Below are 22,435 nucleotides of genomic sequence, written 5' to 3'. Positions count from 1 at the left end.
AATCCCATGTCCTCTCCACTCCACCTCCAAATGCCTATGGGCTTTTAACAAGTTTTTTCTTCCTTTTCCAAGTTTAATAAGCAACTGAGAGAATGCAAGAGTATTGCTCTCAGGGCTACTGGAAAACTTATAGCCCTATCTTCCTTTTAGCATCTCAGCTCCTCCTCCTGAGTTTCTATAGAGCCACTAAGAAGTGATAACTGTTAGGAAACTCATTGATCTGAGCAAACTGTCAAGTTGACATTGCAAGAGGCAAATGAAATACACTTGACATGTGAGTACGAAGGGGCTTAAATTAATAGGTCTTGACTTTCCTAAGGCCTCTAATTTTCCATACCAATGAACCAAAATTGTCACCAAAGGCCCTCTGAGGTTCTTACAAAACAGGAACTACCTGGAACAGATTTCTCTCAAGTCAACAAAGTTTGTATCTCTGGAGTCTATATTTAGCTGACAATGTTGCTGTCACTTTATATAGCTTAAGACTGTTCTTTGGACTAGAGCTCATATGTCTTGGAATGCTTTGACTCATGAATTGTTTCTCCTGATAATGTTACATCACGTAACCACCTCTGTCTAATTGGTCAGTGTCTGCTAGAAGGCACAGGCAACCTGCCCAACGGCTGGCCTCTGACTGAATGCCTATGGAAAACCTAAAATTATCACATTTGTCCCTATGTATCCAGTTTCTTTCTAAGATCAAAACACCTTGGTATTATGGAACCACTACACTTTTTGCTTGATAGAAATAAAACTGAATTTTCTCACAATTTATCTACGAGTAGCTGTTGGGAATTTTGTTTGGAAAGCCACTACCAGAGAATATAAACAAAATCAGTGGCTTGACAGTCAGATCAAAACCAAACAATGGCTACTATAAATACGCACCCTAACTCAGAGGGTTTTAATCAAGCTCAACCACTGTACAGCTCAACTGAAAGACCTCTCCGTGGCTTGCGTGAAAGAAGACTGTCTAAAATGACAACATAATGAATGTATTCTGCATGTTCACTTAGAATATCCTCTTCACATGGGATGAGAACACTAATTTTTCAAGGGGTGTCCCCATCTGCCTAAAACCAATTAACTCATAGAGGTGTCCAAGTATGACATCTCATCTGCTTACTAAGAAAAGTCACAGACCAGAGCCACATCTTCTCAGACGGAAAGTATAGGAAGCTATGTCCAGATTTCCCCACTCTTCATCCATTGTCACTCTTTGATTAATATTTTCAGAAAAGACAAGAGAGAGATGAAAATTTGACAATACTGAGATTTTTTTCCAATATGAAATCTCAAGTATGGCAATGCCGAACAAAATTATGTAAAGAGGCTGATTTTCTAGTTCCCTTCAGTCACATAAAGCTGTGGGACAATTCTCTCTGGTAAGGAAATATCAGATATATTTCATATCCCTATTCAGGAAGGATGGCAAAGTGGAGAAGAGGGGAAGAAGGAAGGGAGAAGGGGTGAAAGAAAGGAAGAAACAGAGCAGTGCAGGGGGGAGCAGAGGGAAGGGAGGGGAACAAGAAGCCTGGCTTTGCAGTTCGTTGTCAGATTGTCTCCTTAATGAAAACCTCATTGCACAGTCCTAAAAACCATCTCCAACAGGAGAAGCATTTCTGATTCAGCAGAGGTTACACAAGCATCAAAGCAGTTAAATATAGGTGCCAAACCGCACTGCCAGGAGCTCTCAGTACTGCGAGCTAGTGTTACCTGACAGCTTGGTGAATATAAAATTACTTGTTTCTCCAATTGAAGACAATCAAATTGTCACCTTCCATTGTAATAATGCACAAGTAGTGATCAGCAAAGTGCAAACATAATTACCACAAAGAAAACAAAAAATCAAATTGAAGCCTCTCTATGGAGTAAACACATCTATCTGGATCCCCCCAAGAAGGAATGCATTTTAATCCTGAGTGTGCTATGCAAGCTCCATGTTACATAACAGTAAGATTTATTCATTTTACATCAAATAAAAATGGAAAACAACAAGAAAGACCAATTTACAGAAAATGAAAACAAATGTGAATAGGAGCTTCACAACCTTGCCCACAGGGTACAAAGGCCTACAGGTGACATCACAGCTGCTTACCCCCATTTCACTCAGCAGCATGTCCATCACAAAACAATCTAACCTCTACAAGTTCCCCTCTAGCCTAGAATCCTTCCTGAGAGTGGAAAAGCAAGCAAATTGAAACCTTATTGGCTCTTACTTAACTTTTCCTTAAAAGAGAAAGAAACTGTTCTCTAAATTGACCTAAAATTTGAAGTTGGAAATCTGTCTTCCAAATAAATTATTTCAATCCAAATTTCAAAAAAAAATGGTGGCCACAAATAGGATACATTTCTACAACTGTTTTTGAGACCTTCAGCTTCTGAAACTCTTGCCCAAATCTGGTGACCAAACTGACTCACTCTCCCGGGGATACAAATGACTCCAAACTGGTTTGGTTTTAAAGCTCTGAAAACTTAACCTGGTTCTCCCACACGCTGAGATGCCATGGTCCAGGTAAAACTATTATCATTAGTATCGTGACCCGTCAAAAGGAAACCTACCATATAAACCTCTCTTAGCAAAGTAATGCTCATTTATACCTAACTCAAAATTTAAAATGCTCAGATTCAGATCAGTTCCTCCAATTGTGAGGCTAGGGAACGGGGAAACACTTCCTTTTCCCCAAACACTCCCACTTTAGAGGACATTCTTCTTCTTCCATCAATAGTGTCCTCCCTTTGTTAGAAAGGTGTATAAGGTTGCTAAAGTCTGGTACTGCACTTTTGCTTCTCACCTCTGCTCTACAAAGTATCACTGACAGTCAGCCATTCACCCACAAGGAGCTAGTTCAGAGGAGGAGCAGAGAGACCTACATCAGGAGAAGGAACAAGCTGGGCACCATCAACATCTCTGTGTGGCCTGAGCCTGAGTCTGAGAATACAATCAGAAGATGGCAGCGGATCTCACTTCCTGTCTGGACACTTCCCTGACACCAGTCTGAAGTGGACTTTCAGTCTCCTTGCATTCCATTTTCTCCCTTCTCCTGTGATTTCAGGGAAGGGTAAGATGCTCATACAGACTGTTCACACAGTGTACAGTCAGAAACTAAGTGGGAAGAACCAGATATGTGATAAATTCCCTGCTGTCCAGTGAAATGTTTGGATGAAGGAAAAAAGACTGTTTTCCTCAATCTTACAATTTCAAGTAATATAAAAAAAAAACTCTTCCTTCTAAGAGATTGTACGTGTGACTTTACACAGTAAAACCTCCTAGCTAAGGGGATGTGATCGGGAGTTTTGAACTTCAGAGATGTCTAACTTAAGCCATCATTGAAATTATTCTCCCACATGGTATTCCTTACAGTACAGAGATAATAAAGACTATCCACAAGAAACAGTACGCCTTGTCAGACAAATACTTCCAGGACTCCAGCAGACATTGCCACAGGCTCCATTAAGTGGAAGAAAAGAGTAGTCATGTACAGGCTTTTATCCTATGTGACCCACAGACAGGCTCACACCGGTCCTGTCCAGTATGTACCACCTTACAGATGCTCAGTAGTACTGGAAAGAAGAGTAGAGTAGAGGGTGGTGAGCAAATAGATGATTCTTTGTGAACAGTTACAAACACATACCACGCAGGGCCAAGGCTGCTGCCACCCTCACCTCTGTTCTGCCCCTTTACTTTTGATCAAGCATCTCCCTGCTTTATTTCTAAAGCCCATGATTATTTTTTTTCTAGTCCTGACACTGAGTTCTTTTCCTTCCTTGGAAGGCCCCAAACAACCACAAGTTGTTAATATTAAGGTATACTCTGCAATGCCATAGCAACAAAACTGAAAACTAGCTTCATCAGAATTTTCCACAGCACCTTCCCTTATTTACTCAGGTCCAGAAGAGCACAATTCTCAGAAGGCCCCTCACTGACAGCCTACCTCAGCCGCATCAAACCTCCCTGGTGATGTCTTTCAGGCCCTCCTACTAACCATACTTATAATCACCTCAGGACAGGGTTTACTGCACATCAGGCTCAGACTCCAGCAACCTACTGTATCTCTTCGTTTACCTTCCTCTTACAATGACTTACTGCCACTCCATCTGCCTCCACTTTCCTAATCAAAACACATCAGTAGCTCTTCCCTGGAAACACAATAAAATCGAAACTCCTGGCCCAGGCATCCAAGGCTCTGTACCCAGATCCATCCAACCTTTCTAAGCCTGCCTTCTCCAACTTCCTTTCGCTGTGTGCTCTGAGTACACTGGTACTCTCAAGCTCTGCTCACTTTTGCTGCCTTTGTTCTACCAGGCTCCTGTCATTTCCCTCACCTCTCAGGAAGTCATTCTTGCAACATTTATTCAATATTTGATGCACACACACTACATAACCTTTTTGAAAATGAAAAAACCGATAAAATATAAACAATTGTGTAAATTATACCAACCAGGCTATAGAGTTTCCAAAAGACAACAAAACTCCATGTTTCTCTGCATCCCATGGTGTCAACCTTGTACAATATTTTATACAAAGACAACATCAGTGAATATTACCCAGTTGTTTAAATGCTATTAAATGATTAAGGAGAAACAGGTAGGGTATTAAACTAACCAGAAAAACAGCAGCTGTAACAAAAGGTTTAAAATGAAGCTCCTAAACCTCCAGACACAATTAAGTGTCTCCTCTTTCCACATGCCCTGACCCATTAAATACATTCCAAATTTTAAACATACCTGCAATTAAAAAGCCAAACCAATCATTAATTTACGTTTCCAGAAACATTAGAAAGATGAAAAATTGTGTAGTAAATGGATAGATGATGGTTAGACAGAAGGACATTAGAGAAATCACTGAAAGATTCAGTTTCTATTGGAAGCTTAGAAAGTTCCTGCCCTGTGCTCTGTGCTACTACATACAGTGTGATCTCATGTTCTCAGGCCACTACAGGACTTAGGTGGTGTCACCACCCTGTTTAATGATAAGCAAACCAAAGAACAAAACTACTTATTAAAAAAACATAAAACTCAAGGCCAAATGAGATGACACATGCCTGTAGTCCTATCACTCAGGAGGCAGAGACAGGAAGATAGATTCAGGTTTAAGGTTTTCTCAGATAGTATCTCTGAAGCCAGCCAGGACCACATAGCAAAAACTCTGTCTCATGAAGACAAAGAGAAAATAAAACAGCACTCACCCAAGGCCATACCAAGCAAACAGAGGGCATAGAGTGAATGCTAGTAGTCTAACTCCTACCCAGATCCTAGGGTTAAAGATTTCTGAAATATAAATTATTAGCTATTTCCAATTATCACATAATCCTTCATTACTAATATATTCCCTCCATATAGAATTTTATTACAAATACTCAGTGTGTGTATATGTGTGTGTTCTAAATTGCTCACTTAATTAAACTTTAGCAAAAAGATCCATTCTCTTTTGTTTTCTTTTAGGCCTGAGGTATAGCTCAATGGCAGAGTGCTTTCCTAGCCCTGGATTTGATCCCTAGTACTTCAAAAACAAAGATAATTTCTGATCCTCGAGTAGGAGATATTTGATTACTAGATAACAACTGGAAATAGGGACAGAGGTAAAAACAGGCAGAGAGTGATGAGAAAGGAGAAGAGGAGTCAGAAGAAGAGGAGGGAAAGACAAGGAGTGGTGTGGTAGTTGAATGAGACTGGCCCTCACAGGCACATATATTTGAATGTTTGAACACAGCTAGTGATATTGTTTGGGAAGAATTAGGAGGTGTGACACACACACTGGGGGTATGTTGAAACCCTTCCTAGTTAACTCTTTCTCCATCTGCCTCATGGTTCTTGTCTCAACATGTAAGCCCTTAGCTACTACTCCAGCACCAATGTCTACTGCCTGTTGCCATGCTCCCTACCATGATGACCATGAACTCTAACCTTCTGGAACTGTGATCCCTCAAATTAAAGAATTTCTTTTATACATTGCCTTAGTCATAGTTCATCTTGGTGATATAAAAGTAACTAAAACAAGCAGGAAGAAGAGGAGGAGGAAGAGCAGAAGGAAGAAGAGGAGGTTGTTGAATAGACCATCCTGACTCTCATTCCGGGAACTTTGACAGTAAAATCAGTTGAGCAAGTAACTACAGCTTCCAGTGCAGGAGGCTGGGAGGTGCTCTGTAGTTTCTAAGAATTGTTTCTTAACATAAACCATACTTTTCTAGTTTGCATTTTCTGGTTAGCATTGATTACCCACATATAACTATGTCATTAAATGGTCAGTAGTGAAATATAAGGATATCACTGCTCATTTATTTCAAGGCGTAGAGGATGAGAACCAATTTCTACTTACCAGTTCTGACCACAGAAGTTACCCTGGACACAGGTCAGAGCTGGAACTACTTCAAGAGGTATGACTCCTACTGCAATACTGGCTACAATAGCAGGTGTCAAGAGAGTTGTGAGGGAAAAGAAAACAGGAGTTCCCATAATATTCAGCTAGATACAAATGTCTCAGCCGATCTCAGGAAGGGCACAAAAACTCAAATAGCCTCTTGAAACCTGACTGCATAGGATATTACACATACCCTAACTTTCTAAGGAAAGGGGCAGAAGAGTTTCAGACACAGGACATGAATTGTTCTAAACTACTGCTGTCTGTAAAAGGTGAAAAAAGGCTGTCACCAGCAACACAGATCCCTGCATTTTGATATGCACAAAGCAGTCTGCTCCCACAGACAACTAGAGTGTCACTATCTTGTGTTTTTCACTCCATACCTCTGCAACTCTCTACCTTCCTTATAGCTATTTACTTTAAATTTCTCACTTGCATTTGCTGGTAACATATTATCATAAACAGCTCCAGGAGAACATGAGAATCCAATTGTCTCCATGAATCACTGCACAGAATTGTTTTGCTTATCATTATGAAAGTCATATGTGGCTGCCCACAGCCTTGCATATTAACAGACTCTTTACTGGGCATCTAACTGCATGTATGAAGCTAAGAACCTCTGGCTTTCCCCAGTTCGGAGGTTTGCTGTAAGAATCGGATGTTATTCATAGTCATGGGCCTGGATCATGAAAGCATGCCTTTCAACTTCCCAAAACTGACTGAGGCAGTTCTCTGGATGACTTTTAGTACTGCCATACCTAGTCTATTATTTACTTAGGTTTCTTTAAAATAAATATTTATTTGTATCTGTGATGCCTAAAACTGGAAAAAAAAACCCTACTGTCTTAACATAATCAATCTATTGCCAGATGGAAGACTATGTATGGTGTGGTGGGAAGGTTTTGAAGGGGGATTTAAATCTTGTACCTCTCATTTCATAGACTTATGGACTTGAGAAATCACTCAACTCTCTAAGCCTTCATATCACCATTTGTACAACTGGGGTCAACTAATGTAACTTTAAGTCGATGTAAAGATTAAACTAATGATTGAGAAAGTACCTAGCATTTAGCCAAAATGGAAAGAATGCTAAATTACTTCAAATAAAAATTAAAGGAAAAATATTTTGGTCCAAACAAAAACAATAAAAACCCCTAATGAAAGAAATTCTGAATTTTTAGAAATCACATTTAAAGTTCCATTCAATGAAAGTTTACTAGTCCAAGTCTATGACACAATGATAAGTGGACCAGTGACAAAGTACATTTTAACATAGAGGCTCAGACATCTCCACAAAGAGCTCCAAATAAGACACCCTTTACACGGGAAAGACCAGATCCTACTGACCACACTACTGAGAGTTGTTTTCCAAGGATAGAGTCCAGAAACTCTGGTTGTCCATTTGGGCCTCCCTCTGTTCATTTCTTTCCTTAATTTTCAAGAGCAAAAGAAGGAAAAACAGTCCAACACACTTGTTTTGAATTGATTTTTTTAAAAAGTAACCTTATTGTAAACCATACTTACATTAGTACTTATATTAACTTGAAAGTACATAGAAAGTCTAAGCCACCCATGTTCCCTGAAATGCATGGATGCTTTTCAGAGTACACACTTGCTTTTCTTTTGGGAAATCAATGCCCTGAGCAGCAGTGAGCCTTGGCCCCACATGAGAGGCTACAAAATATTTCTCGTTTTACACCAGTTTCTCTGTTCCTAAATCAAGTGGAGGATGCAGTTCCTATCAATGTGTTAAAGAACCACAATGCAGCTTCATGGGCTGGTTGAAGACACATGACATTTATCCTCTCACTGCCATTTACTTTAAAGAAGCAATGTAGCCTGTTTGGAGTTTTAGTGACTTCATTATTGCAAAATAGATTTTCTTCACTGAGGCTCAGTAAAAACACTATTCACTGCAGCTTGGGGTGCTGATTTGCATTATTTGAAGCTGAATGTCCCAACAGGATAAACTCGCCTGAGGACGGGGCTCATAAACAGTGAAGTTTCTAGGGCAGCTGGACAAGAAAAGAAACAAATAAATATTTTGAACTTTGCCAAGCACTACAGGGAACAGACTCAGGGTGTGTGTTGCTCAGAAAACAAAATGTAGAAGAAACAAATGACAGAATAAAGGGGGTTTAAGTTAAAGGAATTAATGAAGTACTGTTGTAATACATTTCTCAGAAGTCAATTCAATTCACAACGGTCTCATAGAAAAATACCTTTGTTTAATATATGTATGCTGTTCAACACTGTAGGATAGCAGTCTCTCTTAGTTAGAATTGCTTGTAAGCATTGACCACTTTAAGTTCTTTAGTTAAAACACACAGTAATTACCCAGTGGCTTGGGTGACAATTGTGCCTATTTAGAATGTTTGTTACAGTGAAATATTTTCATTAGAGAAGGTATCTTTACCACAGTAAGGTACCTTGTCAGATGCAGCATGCCTTAGAAAACTGCAAGGAATAGGGGACAGGCTGATCTGGCTAAAAAACTGATGTATGAAATCTCTGATTCTTCCTACATAATATACCAGGACCTCACACTACACAGAAAAAAAAAATAAGTGCGTGTTTAAAAAAATCTAATAGATATTACTCAAAAAGGTGTGTATTAAGCCCCCAGGAAAATCAAATCTTTTTTTAAATCCATTACAATTCCCTAGCAAGATTACAAATGTCATACAAAAATGCCTTTCAAGTTATTAGTTCATTACCATGACATCAGCAGCTCCTCACACACCATCATCCCACCCAATCAGGTAGGCTTTGAAGTTTAGAAAATTAGAAGGGAAAGTAACACAGTTAAGACCTGTGACAGCTAAAAGAGGCACAAATCACTCACACGAAGTGGCTGCTCCTCCACTCTTCAATCCGGCTTTCTCTTGGCACATCAGCCAGAACTTCAGAACTCGAGGGCATAGCCCCTTTGACACCTTCCCAAATCACAAAAACCACTAACTGCCAACCAAAAAAAATTATTAAAAAAAAAGAAAAGCTAATTACTCTCTCCTGAATTCAGGCTACTAACTGCTGCCATGGCTTCAAACAGCACCTAGTCTGCTTAAACAAAGCAGTGTCAAATCTGTTCAATAATTAAAAGAGTTAAAAAGCATAAAAGTCGATGGAAGAAGGGAAGACTCCTGGCCTGTGGGGAGATACAGTACCCACATGCCTTCTGCCACTGCTGCTACAGTTAAGCAAACTTTACAAGCTAGTCAAGCCATCATGCAATAGAGCCTATTTGCTGAGCAACAGTGGAGCTTTGTGGTCGGCCTCACAGTTGACAGTAAGTTATGAGCCCTTTGTGAGCACAGGGGAAGGAAAACAGAGATCGGAATTTGGCAGGAAAATATAATACAGAATTCTCCTGTCTGTGGAACCTGAATTTTTGTGAAAACAATCAAGCATTGTTGAAAGAAAGAAAAGCAACTTTGACAGATGAAATATAGAGGGGCCCCTTTTAGGAAAACAGTAAACAAAGCGCCATTCAGGCCAGGTCCATTCTGTCATTTATAAAGATAGCTCCTTCTGTGTGTGAGAGTTTACAGCAAAGAGTTCAGATTCAACAAATCAAGTGTAAAATCTCCCACAGTCCCCACTAGAAAAGCCTGCTAGGAAAAGACAGGAATGCCAAAGAGAAAAATATCACAGTTTTTCTGTGTGGTGGAGAGGACACAATGAGTAGATGGGGTGAAAGAGGCTCTAAGAGAAGTCTGAGAGACAAGCCAAAAATCTAACAATTGTTAATTATAAAGGGCTAATTTTGTCAGAGACAGGAAAAGAGAAGGACACTGGAGATCACTCAATAGAAATATGAAAGGAAGAAGCCATTCTTCATCATTGTTGGAGAACTATGTCTCTCTTTCTCCAGGCTGGACCTCATGAGGTCATCATTGGCACGAAAGCCTCAAAACCTTGGGCTTGGTTCTACTCTAGTTTGGCCATCTGGAATGCCAGCACACAGTGCAGTACTTTCTCCAAAGTATCTTAATTCCTCTTTCCAAAAATAGGCACCCTGGCCAGCTTTAGTCACCCAAACTGGAAAATGTACAGCAGAGAAAGAAATGAAAAGCATTTTTGTTTCCTCACCCTCCTCAACTAGAACTGAGATTTCAGGGTGGGGGGTTAGGAAAGGGAGCTGAAAACCCTGAAGCTCTAACTAACAGTCTGTTTCTGCTAAGCACACGGTCACAAATCGTCTGGCAAGTATTACCAACCTGAGTTTGGAAGATTCTTAAACACACATCTATGCTGCCAACACAGTCATTGTTTAGGCTGAAAGGAATTTTTTAAGAGCTGAAGCCAATAAAGTCACAGTTAGAATCAAATGACACACGACTTGCACATCATTTGGAAAACATGTATAAAACTACTTGGTTTTTGCTACACCCAGCTAAAGTGACAGCCTCTGCTGTGTGCTAATCTGGAATCAAACCAAGCCACACCTAAGCAAATCATGCTTAGGAGATGCAAAATAATACAGATTCCTTTAGACTACCCAGTTTATTTCACCAATGAAATCCCATAATAACTAGCTACATTTTAAACATTCCTTTTAAAACAAAGCCCACAAAATGCTCAAGTGTGCCCATAGGTCAAGAATAATAAAAGCAAGCATGCATATGGATTCAATGCTGCAGATTTATTCAGCATTGGTTAATGGTTTCTATAGAGATTGATGTCAATCTCTCTGGCCTTTCTTGTGTCAACACTAAGTTACAACAAGAAAGATCGTGGCTTTTGCCTTTGATTAGAAGAGGTGTCTTTCTCTGGTTGGCTGAAGGTCACCGCACTGCAGTATGCACTCACTTATTACAGCTCCCAAGCAGAGGGTATACAGAAAAAGCTTATTTACTCCGCAAAATGGCCAGAGCCAGAGGGAACAAAAGATGTCTCTGACCACATTAGTCAGTTTTCTCCTCAAAGAAATTTGATCTTGATAAACCATTAAACATAGCAGAGAGCTAATAAACCATGAGTGGGAGACCAACCTCCCTGCCATTTTCTTTCCATCCATCACTTTCAAATTATACAATACCAGGTGATTTGTTATATTATATTATTGTAAAAAAAGTATATGTTACAGGAAAATTCAGTTTTATTGTGAACATGCAGATGACTCTGCCAATGGGGAATTCCTATGACACACATACTCCTATGAGGCACAAAAGGTGGTCCAAGTTAACCTGTCTCCAAGCTGGAGGACAACTAGAGATGAGGCACTACTGATATATACCTTCAGATCATCAGCTTCTGCCAACATTTCCAGACTAGATGATCCAGAAAAGAGTCCACCAGAGGCAAGAAAACTAGTGGACTTTAAATAATGTTAGAGAATTTGCTAGGGAAAGACTCTGATCTGGAGGAAAAACAATATAAGATTTTCCTTGCCATTCTGAGTTCTTCATGCACAAAAAAATGAGATCTATGAGGCAGTGGCTTTGTAGTAATCCTCAAACTTTGGCCAGTAAGATCTAGAACTCATCAGACCTGAGCCTACTACCTCTTTAATGTAGCACAAAAGTATTTACTACCTGTTCCATATCATATACTGTCATGACTACCAAACCCATAGAGGTATACAATACTGTGATATCTGACACACATGTGCCTCATATTGTGACAAACTCTGTCACAAGATGACTTGGAAGCTTACAAGTCAAAACTGCATTTCATATGTCTCATCTTCCAAGTAGCAGAGCTTAGCAACCATGGGCCCTGTGCAGTGCTGGCTACTGCACCTTGTGACTGGTATCTGAATAGGAGCTGCGGCTTGCTGCTATGCCAGCAATGGCTGAGTAAACAACACCTCAGGCTTCTAGCCTGGGATAAGAAGAATAGGCATGCAGCATTTGAAGTATAGCTTCTACTAAGAGTGTATCATTTTTGTACCATAATAAAGACATCAAACTGTAAATTGAACAAATGTAAGTTGGGGACCATTTGCTTTACCCTATGGCAAAAAATAGAAATAAAGCATAAGTAATTGTAAGACAATATACATAGGCAGGTACTCTCTAAATACATTTTATAAACCCAGAAGTGCAAATAACTCATTCAGTGGAGAACAGAAGTCCCATTCAGTGAGTTCCTGAAGGATGAGTAGAAATGTGTCTGGTGGGAAGAAGAGATTCCATGATGTGTAAAGGCACCCTGCGAATAAAAACTTCAAAGCAGCAGAGATATGGGGTATCTTGGGAAAGTATCAGGGAAAAGTCTGGAAAACAAGCAGCCAGCAAAGCAAAAGGGATTTCAATGCTGTTCAAGTGGTTAGGATTTATCCTCTGGGAGATAAAATGTTGATGAAGAAATTTAACCAAGGGAGTAGTGTGGTCAAAATTCCTCTTAAGAAGAAAATCCCTCAGTGGCCTTAATAAGGATGACTTGGTCAAAAGGGTACATGTGTGCTTCTGCTACCGCTGCTGTACTTATGTGCGTTTAGCTGCCCTCCCTTATCTGCTGCTTTCTGCTCTGCTGGGCGTGTGGTGCCGACCAGTCACTCTATCTCCACATTCTTCCAAGCCTCTGTTTTCAGTCTCTGCAGCCGCAGTGATAAACGCTGTTGAAAGAAGACAGATGAAGAGAAGAGCAGAGGGAAGTGCGACTAGAGTAACTGCCATCAAAGTGTCTGTCTGCAAGAAAGCAGAGCTGCAGAAGCAGCAGCACAATGCTGGGATCTGAGAGCATACTATGTGCTAAGTGCACTAGTTACCCTTCACAGTACCTCACGAAGACTCAAAGAAACTCTGCGAGGAACCTAATCAGTCCCCATTTTCAGGGCCAGGTGGTGCACAGCTTTCATCCCAACACTTGGAAGGCTAGGCAGGAGGATCCAGAACCCAAGGCCAGCCTGAGCTCTACAGCCTCAAAGCAACAATAAAGACAAAATTGACCTCGGTTTTCAAATGATCCACCTTAAGCTCTGAAGCAGTTCAGAGACTTGGCTGTGGTTATGTGCCTCAGTTCCTACTGCTGTGATTTCAGCTGTTAGAGTGTAAACTAAACAATGCCGTTTCAAAAACTACACTGACCGCATTACATAGGCAAAATCCTTGTCCCCCCTTTACAGAGAAGAAAACTGAAGCTTTGGGAATTAAGTAACTTCACCAGGACAACACAGGAAGTAACTTGCAGCATCCTGTCCTTGCTGCTTGGCAGCAGCTGTCCACTACATTTAGGTATGTGCATTTTAACTCCCTCATTTTCCATCCACCTCCCTGTTCCCAGATCCACCTTACAAGCTCAGCTAATAGGTCAACTCCTCCAGAAGCTTTTCAGGAAAGCATCAGGTTTTTCATGACTTTCCTATTGCAACTATTTATATAGTATTCATTTAACTTAATCAGGATAGACTTGTATTTATTTTCTTTTCTGTTTAGGTGCTGTGTTTCCCTCATCCCACAGACTGCTAACATAGAGACATATTCTTTGCAGGTTCCTTGGGCAATCTATACCATCCAAATATATCATACTTCACACTCAGCTTTCAGGATGGCATAGGAATTGTGACCCCCATGATAACAGTAGGTTCCTAACTACATAAACAAGGTGTGGAATGATTTCAGTAATTAATAGCAGGAAGATTTTCAGAATGATAGCAGAATAGTTAACTTTTTATATATGAATATATATATATATATACATATATATGTCTACAAATTCAACTGTCATGTAACACAGTTCTCCAATCCTGTTTTATAAAGGAAACTGAAGGAAATAAAAAAATCAGAGGTAAGTGACATGTCTAAGTTCCACACCAACAAACCTACACATCTCACTCCAGAGTCAGCATGTCCTTGACTACTTTTCAATACTGTCTACTTGTATTGTAGCTCCATGTTGCTGGAACATATTGTTCCAACATTAAGCGATTCTTTTTTGGGGGGTGTTCCAGAAAGGGTTTCACTGTGTATCCTTGGCTGTCCTTGAACTCACTCTGTAGACCATGCTGGCCTCAAACTCAGAGATTCACCTGGCTCTGTCTCCTGAGTGCAGCAATTACAAGTGTGCTCTACCACTGCCCTGCTAAGCAAATCTTATACCTTAGAAAAGAATGGTTAAAACAATCTTTACTACTGCTGCAAACAGTGTGGAGATGTGAATGGAAGGGTGGAAAATCTGAACAGCAGGTATCAAAAGAAACTGCTGGGAAAATAAGAATAAAGAAAATTGAAGTGTATTCCTCTTTTAAAAAATGAGTGTGCCCTGAACTTAACTCCTGGAACCCAGTGACAGAGAGGAAGGAATGATGAGCAAAGGAGTCAAGACCCGCCTGGTGAAACCCTCAGAGACAGCTGACCTGAACAAGGGGAAGCTCATGGAACCCAGACTGATGGTTGAGAGGCCAGCATGGGACTGATCCAGACCCCCTAAATTTAGATGTCAGTGAGGAGGCCTAGGCAATCTATGGGACCTTGGGGAGTAGATCATACAAATGGACTTTGGGAGCCCATTCCACATCAAGGGATGCTTTCTCAGCCTGGACACATGGGGAAGGGCCTAGGCCCTGCCCTAGATGAAATGACAGACTCTGCAGATCCCCCATGGAGGACCTCACCCTCCCTGGGGAACCAAATGGGTATTGGGAGGGGGGTGGGGGCTAGTGGGGGACACGAGGGAGGAGGAAGAAGGAGCTGGGATTGACATGTGAAGCAAGCTTGTTTCTAATTTAAATAAAAAAGAAAAAATGAGTGTGCCGAGTATGCCATTTTTTGCATGTTTCTGTGAATTATAAAGCATCCACATCATCCTCTCAGTAATACACCAAATTAGATAGCAGACCTCCGAATGAGCAGCCATTGTTTGCTAAGAACTGAAACTCTATACTAGATTCTGCAATCCTAAACCAGCACAAGGCAACCTCAGAACTGACACACGACAGCTGTTAGGGGGTCAGAGCAATGGCTGGTGAAGACACCAAGGAAAACCTGGAGCAGTGCAGAGCACCATGTAGATTTAGTTTGAGGATGTTGTTGCAAAAGTCAGGAGAAAACCACAGGATGCAGTCTCACTTCAGACCAAACCCCTAAGAATTCAGATGTTGGAAAACAAAGAATTACTGCTGTTTGCTTTTAGTTAAATTTATCATTTACATTCTCAAAGCCTGTACACTATTTCCTCTACTATTTGGTGAAATGTATGTCTTCTCTCTACAAAATTATCCTCTGCAGACAAAGTTCAGAGAAGATGACATCCCACATCTATCCAGATTGAGGGTGTGAAGCTGAGAGTCAAACCCATGTACCCTTTAAAAAAGGAAAACAACAAAAACACACAGTCCTCCCCTTTACCATGTGGTTCCTTTTGAGAACAGAAATGTTAGCCCCTGTGTTACTTATGAAGGGGAAAGAAAAAAGTGACTGCAAAAATGCACAGTGACCCAACCATGAGGATGGTACTCCTCTGTCTCTGCTCTTTCAAGTGAGGTCCACACCTTCCCCTTTGAAAAAGGGAAAGCAAGTAATGAACACCACCCTCCTGGCTTTCCATCTCACTGCTCCCTACACTCACTCCTCCCCTCCCTTCACCATATGGAACAGAAGTGCAGCATGACCACAGCAGTGTCACACACGTCCCACCACTGCTTGGAGAAAACTAGAATAGTGAAAATATAACAACTTCCCCATGTGGAACAACATTCTAATTCTCAAGAAGAATGAAAAATCAGCAAGAGTGTACAGAAACACTCTGAGGACTATCTAATGTCTATTTAAGGATAAGGGAGGTCTGGAGCCTGGCAACACAAGCAGGGAAAGCTACCCAGACCTGAGGAATTCTATACTACAAAAATTCTCTAGAAAACACAGATCAATGGGCACATTGACTCTTTCTCAGAACATGGAACTTTTTCACATTCATGTAAGGAATGACACATCACCGATCTCATTCAGAAGTTGCCAGAGTGATAATAACCACACAGAACAGCCCAGAACACCTCTCTGGTCATAGAGATGTTCATAAGCCTGAGTTCCTCGCTCAACTAACATGTAAGCACATGGTTCTAGATAAGAAAAGTACCACTTACTCCAAGTAACCTCTCTCACACTATTCTCCCTTATTAATTAATGGATAACTATGGATACATATGTACATGGCACAGTTCTAGAGTCAAGGGATAAAGCTGTGAACAAGATAAAAGTCCCTTCCTTAACAAGCTTTCTAAGTCCAAGTGATGTCATCTTCCAGGTTGCCTCCAGCCCTGTGGCCCTATGGCTCCACCATCAATGAAAGAGGGCTTATGAACTGCACAGGTCCATAACTGAGAGGCACTCTTCATAGCTAAGGAAGAAGTTCCTTCTGGTCTCAGAACCTGATCTAAAAAAAAAGTGTTTAAGCAAATAGAGATAAACTTTGTTTGGGATGCAGAGACAGATTCTCATTGTTAACAAAATGACCTATAGCTAAGCATATGGTGAGAGGAAGAGCTAAGGTATGAAGCCTGGCCTAGTGCCATTTTACAAGCTCATAATCTGGGGAAAAACTGTCTTTAAAATCAGGTTAGGATCCTATTTTTAAGGACTTCTGTTAATAAAAGTTATTTTAGTATCAAATCTCTATTCTTTGCTTATTCTTATCAGAGACATGGTTTAACACTTAATTTTCAATAATTGGCATTAAGAGACAAGATTTGAAAGAGTTGAATGATATAAGTACACATAAAATTTACCCAAAACACCCAGGAGACATAAGTAGAAGGACAAGGCCAACCTCAGCGACAGTCAACTTGCAGCCATTCTCTGTGAGTTCCTGTCTCAAAACAATAAACAAAATAAGCCATCCATCTCTACCATCTCTTTTGTTAAGTAAGTGCTAATCAGAGAAGGGAAGCAGTTTGTGCCAAGTCTACAGATACTTCATGGTGAACCCTGCACCGACACCCAAGAGTTCTCAGACCTAGCCAGTACAGCACCAGGCTTTCCTGCCACCTGACAGCAGGAAGTATTCCTAGATGGCTTGGGTGTTCTCCTTACTCCACAGTCTGAAAAGATATAATGCTACTAGCAAACAATATTCATAATCAATTAACTATAAGAAAAGTCCTTTTCAAATCTAACTCTTCCCTCTCCCCACCAGCACCACCAAATTTCTCTATTCAGTTAAACTCAAGAATTTTTTAAAAGCTCCTAAATCTAGGCCCAGGCCTAACAGACCCTAGAAGGAATCTGCTATGTTTAATTCATAAAAATAATAACTCTATTGGAATATCCTTTCCCTGGGTACAGCATCAGGACTGGAAGGAATTTTCCAGAAAATGATTGAGTGGCCAAAGACTTGCATTTTCAAGACAAGAAAGATCCTCCTTCTTAGACTGGCTAATGGAATATTCTGGCACTTGTACAGTCACCATCCTCTGTGCTGAATCAGCCTCCCTGGGGACACACCATAGAGGTTGGACAGGATTGCCAAACTAAGGGTAAAACATTTCTAGCTTCATCTCTGAGCAGTGTCTGACATGGAAAATCAAAATCCTCTCTGGGCTTATTTTGTCCTTCTGTAAACAGGAATAACAATCAGGTAGAGGCCACCACTTAACAGACATAACATCAATGTGAAAGATAGCATATATGCACATAAAAAGAGGTGACATTGATATGAGCATTATCTCAGGTCTATTATCAAGTTTAGAGACCAGGAAGCCATCTTGCAGAGAAATTTAGGAAAGATTTAAGCAGTGAGGCACAGCAAGAATATCAACACGCAGGCATTAAATTACCCTACTAGGAAACCAGTCTTTTGTAGCCTTAAAAGTTTATTTAAATTCTTTGAGCCTCAGCTTCCTTGTCTGTAGAATGGGGATGGTTTTACTTTAGAACTGCTACGAAGAATAAGTAATAAACACAGACACCTTGTATTATCTAGAATGTTAATTGAAATTATCATAAATAAGTTTGTTCTGGGACTTCATTTAGCATTCCCTTTCTATAAATGTTTGAAACATCTATAATATAAAACAGAATCAACACCATTATAGGGCTTAAAGAGATGGCTCAGTGGGTAAAGTGCTGGTTGTACAAGTTTAAGGACCTGAGTTAGAATTCTCACAACACACATAGAGCCATACATGGTAATGCACGCATCAGTAATCCCAGATCTCCTGTGGCGAAATGGGAGATGGAGACAATTGAATCTCCAGGACATGGTAAGCCAGCTACCCTAGCCTAGATTCTGTCTCAAACAATGCAGAAGCTGTAGTCCTGATACTTAAGCTCGTCACGACCAGCACACATATGCTACATTCACAGATGCAAACACACACACAACAATAGCATTTCTGATCAATACAGAAGAGCAAAGTTTAGGACTCAGTTCTGCAGATGGGTGTTTTCTGTCACTCATCCCAGTGTTGTGCACATTTCAGATCCCAGGCTCTGCAGCCTTCCTATGGCCATGGACTATAAGGATGTTGTCTTCTGAGAAATTCCAGATGTACAAATGTCTCAGTCCTGAGGCAAAATGCTAGTCCTAGCATATATCATCTGTTTGGCGTCATGTTGACACCTATTGATGATGTTCATGACTTTTTATGCCTCTGTTTCATTGTTTGTTTTCAATAAAAACATGAGGAAAACTCCTCAGACGAATGAATTCAGTCATTTTTAGACATAGCCTTACTTCCCCTTCCATGAGACCAGGAGCAGGGACATTTCTGGTTGTAGACATGTGTGGCACAGACATGAGATCACACTCTGGGCTTAATAGGAGAACATAACAATCTACTCATTGTTTACACTTTAACCCACAGGGCAGCTGGGAATCACATCCAGCCATATGCAGTGCCGAACAAGTGGTCATGACTTCATTAAAGTCAAGCCTTAATGCATACAGCTTGGACGGTGTGCTAAGGGGCAGGACTCTTGCCCTGGACTGCTCTGAGTATGCCAAAGAGCCCAGGCGGTTGTTGCAAATGTCCTCTGGGATTAGACTGTTCTCTTTGCCAGAACTTCATCTGCCATTCTTCCTGCTTCCCAGTTCTCCCACACAGTGTTTAATCAGCTGTTAGAATGGCTAGAGAGGTCTCTCCATTCTTACCTCCTGACATCCTGCAAAGGGAGCCAATTATAAAATGATCTACATACAATCGCATCAACCTACACATATAGAAGTGCTTTTTGTGTCATAAAGATTGAATTCAAGTAGAGAAAGAAATGAAAGGGATTTCTTACTTAATCTTTCCAAGTCCATGGCAGGTATAGGGAATATTATATCCAATTTACAGACAAGAGACTGATATTGAGAAGGAACACTGCAGGCAAATTGCAAGACGAAGATTTATATGTGGGTCTAAATTTGCTGTTTTTATTATTCAGTGGCTCAGAGAACAAATTACTTCATAAGCTGTGGCCTATCACAGTCCCTTTCTACATGGGGCTCAGTACAAATTGACCAGGAAAATGTGCTGAGCACCTCGAGATGAATGACTGTTTAACAGGGCAGGGGTTCTTTTGTACAAGGGTCACCATCTACCAGTTCACCATCTGGGTTTTGTTGCTATTGCTTTGGTTTCAGCGTTTGTTAGTTTGCAATGCTAGGGCTTAGACACAGGCAAGTGCTCTACCTCTGAGCTACATCCACAGCCCTGCTTCTTCCACTCCATTTTTTATGCCTAACCCACTATCAAGATAAAATATAACAAAAGTAGTAAAAAATTTTTTCAGGAAAAGTATGAGTGAGACCATGAAAACACTTCCAAATCTTCATCAAAATGAATGAGCCTTCTTAGACCTTCTTAAAACCTTGGACAGGAATTAAACATTCAAGCAGGCCATGGTGGTACATGTCTATAATCCCAGCATTTGGAAGACTGAAGCAGGAGGATTACCTACAGCAAGGCTATCTGCATTACATAGTGAGGCTTTGTCTCAAAATAAATAAATGAATAAACAAATAAATAAGCAAAGTACTTACTAGGATGCCTACCATCAGATGGCTGCTAGAAGAAATCAACTTCCATAGTGAGGTTTATCATGTGTGAGATAAGGGAACTCTGTATTTGTGAGGTTTCCTCAGGGATCAACATGCACTATGGACCCTTCTGAGGTACACTTTAAACCCAGGCATTCTGCTTGAGATATCGCTTTTTTATTTTGTCTCTGAAACAGAAGTGAAATTTATTTCAACTGCATTTTTGTTGGCATTTTCACTTTCAGAATAATTATACCTCTGGATTTCCATTGAACTCAAGATAGAACTAGGAAAACAAAGCAACGGAGAGCACCATGTTCTGAACACGCTCATCTTGTACTGTGTCATGCTTGTGGTTCTCAGGGAGAGCTAGTCCTTCTCAGAAATCTCATGATGCCACTGGTACCCAAGTCTTCCACAAAGTTGTAACAGAGGGTGCAGTCACACTTCTGCCTTGAGACTTCCAAGAAGGAGTGGGGGGAACAGCGAGGTGTGCCTGCTCTCACAGATGGAATCCAGATTTGACTGTATATACATATGCATGGCACATGTATATGTGTATATGGATATGTATACATATATATTCTGCAGAGAGCAGAAGTTCAACTATTTGGAGGTGTGAGGGAGCCAACAAGAAGGGAAGAGGAGTAAAGTGGGAAGGGATTGACCACGAGCAAAGTACAATGATATACATATCTGAATGTATCATGGTGAATTCCAACTTATGTATGCTAAATTTAAAAATAACTAAAAATTCCTCGTGGTGAGTTACATATTTCTGTTTATTCTGGTTCTGTTACTTCACTCATTTGACTCCAGTCACACTGGCCCTCACCACTGTTCTGGAATATGCTGCTCTCATTTCCTCCCCTCCTGGGATAGGGGGTCCTTGCACTGGCAGCTCCTTCTATCTGGAATTCTGTTCCACAGATGCCTAAACACTCCCTTTCTCCATCTCCATTTCTTGTTTTTATTCTGCCCCAAATCATTTTACTTGTAACTTAAAAGGTATAACTTTACTTGCTTCGGTTGCCTTTCTGTTACTGCCTGTTTCTTTCTGCTAGAATATGAGTTCCTGAGGGCTGAGTTTCCTCTTTTGCTCACAGATGTGTCATGGCGGACACCACATATGTGTTCTGTGAACACCTGTTAAAAAAAAACCCTAACTTCCAAAGAATGAGTGGATCTATGCACAGATGGAAATACTATGCAGCACACATCGTCTATTCATCTACATATGGTCTTGACTTCATTCTGGAGTGAAGCTTTATTATAAATTCCATTATGGACCAGCATTACACATCCTTTTCTACCGAAATCTCTCCTTTATGATATGACATGATCGAAGCTCTCTAGCAAAGTGTTGGAAACAGTCTGTCTACCCTGACTCATTCTTACCCTATTAGTTTTGTGGTCCCCGGGCAAGTTATTTAACCTCTGTGCTTTACATTTTATCATAAAATCAACATAATAAAACATGGTGTGTGGAAATTACATAAGAGATTAAACAATGCAGCATATCTACAAGTCTTCAGCACAGTATCTCGCCCATAGATAATCATGGATCTCAACAATCATTATTATAAAAGTACTTGTTAAATGACATGAAACTCCAAATTCAGTATTTTACACTAGTTTTTAACTGGTTTATATTGCTTTCTTGATTGGTCTACATTAAAAACTTTAATTCAATCCACTGGATGGTTGATTGGTCTACGTTATTTGTGTGGTACGCATGTGTGTGTGTAAATGTGTGTGCCTGCTCTTCAGTGCAGGTGGATGAGGAAGTCAGATGACAACCTCTGCTGTGATTTCTCAGGCATTACAGGCCTTTAAAAAATTCTATTTATTTACTGTGTGTGTTCAGATGCATGTACCATGGCACAAATGTAGCAGAGGAGGACAATGCCAGTATGGATTCTCTCCTTCAACTATGTGGGTCCCAGGAATTAATCTCAAGTCATCAGGCTTGGTAACATTGAACTATCTTATTACCCTGACTTTTACTTTTTTTTTTTTTTTTTGGTTTTTACGAGACAGGGTTTCTCTATTGTTTTGGAGGCTGTCGGTCCAGCCTGGCCTCGAACTCACAGAGATCCGCCTGCCTCTGCCTCCCGAGTGCTGGGATTAAAGGCGTGTGCCACTTTTTAAAATAGGCTTTTTGACTGG

The 22,435-nt window shown here is 40.5% G+C and overlaps 1 protein-coding gene across 14 annotated transcripts in view; it reads right to left on the bottom strand.

Annotated features, from left to right (window-relative positions):
• The window catches only part of Sox6 (SRY-box transcription factor 6), a 540,675-nt gene that overhangs the window by 317,034 nt on the left and 201,206 nt on the right, over positions 1 to 22,435 (bottom strand). For 3 of the 14 annotated variants that reach the window (XM_013117551.2, XM_013117552.2, XM_021230443.2), the window contains exon 1: positions 9,207 to 9,536. The exons of 7 other annotated variants lie outside the window; for them this stretch is intronic. In XM_013117551.2, coding sequence (XP_012973005.1) covers positions 9,207 to 9,283 — 77 coding nt within the window. In that variant the 5' untranslated portion in view covers positions 9,284 to 9,536. Of the gene's footprint in view, positions 1 to 9,206; positions 9,538 to 22,435 lie in introns of those variants that run through there. 4 more of the 14 variants (XM_021230436.2, XM_021230437.2, XM_013117553.2 and 1 more) reach the window with 2 other exon arrangements.

This window comes from Mesocricetus auratus, unplaced genomic scaffold (assembly GCF_017639785.1).
Source record: "Mesocricetus auratus isolate SY011 unplaced genomic scaffold, BCM_Maur_2.0 Super-Scaffold_4256, whole genome shotgun sequence".
Taxonomy (NCBI): Eukaryota; Metazoa; Chordata; class Mammalia; order Rodentia; family Cricetidae; genus Mesocricetus; species Mesocricetus auratus.
Note: the sequence above shows the minus strand (reverse complement) of the source record. Positions and strands in the feature narration are given on the sequence as shown.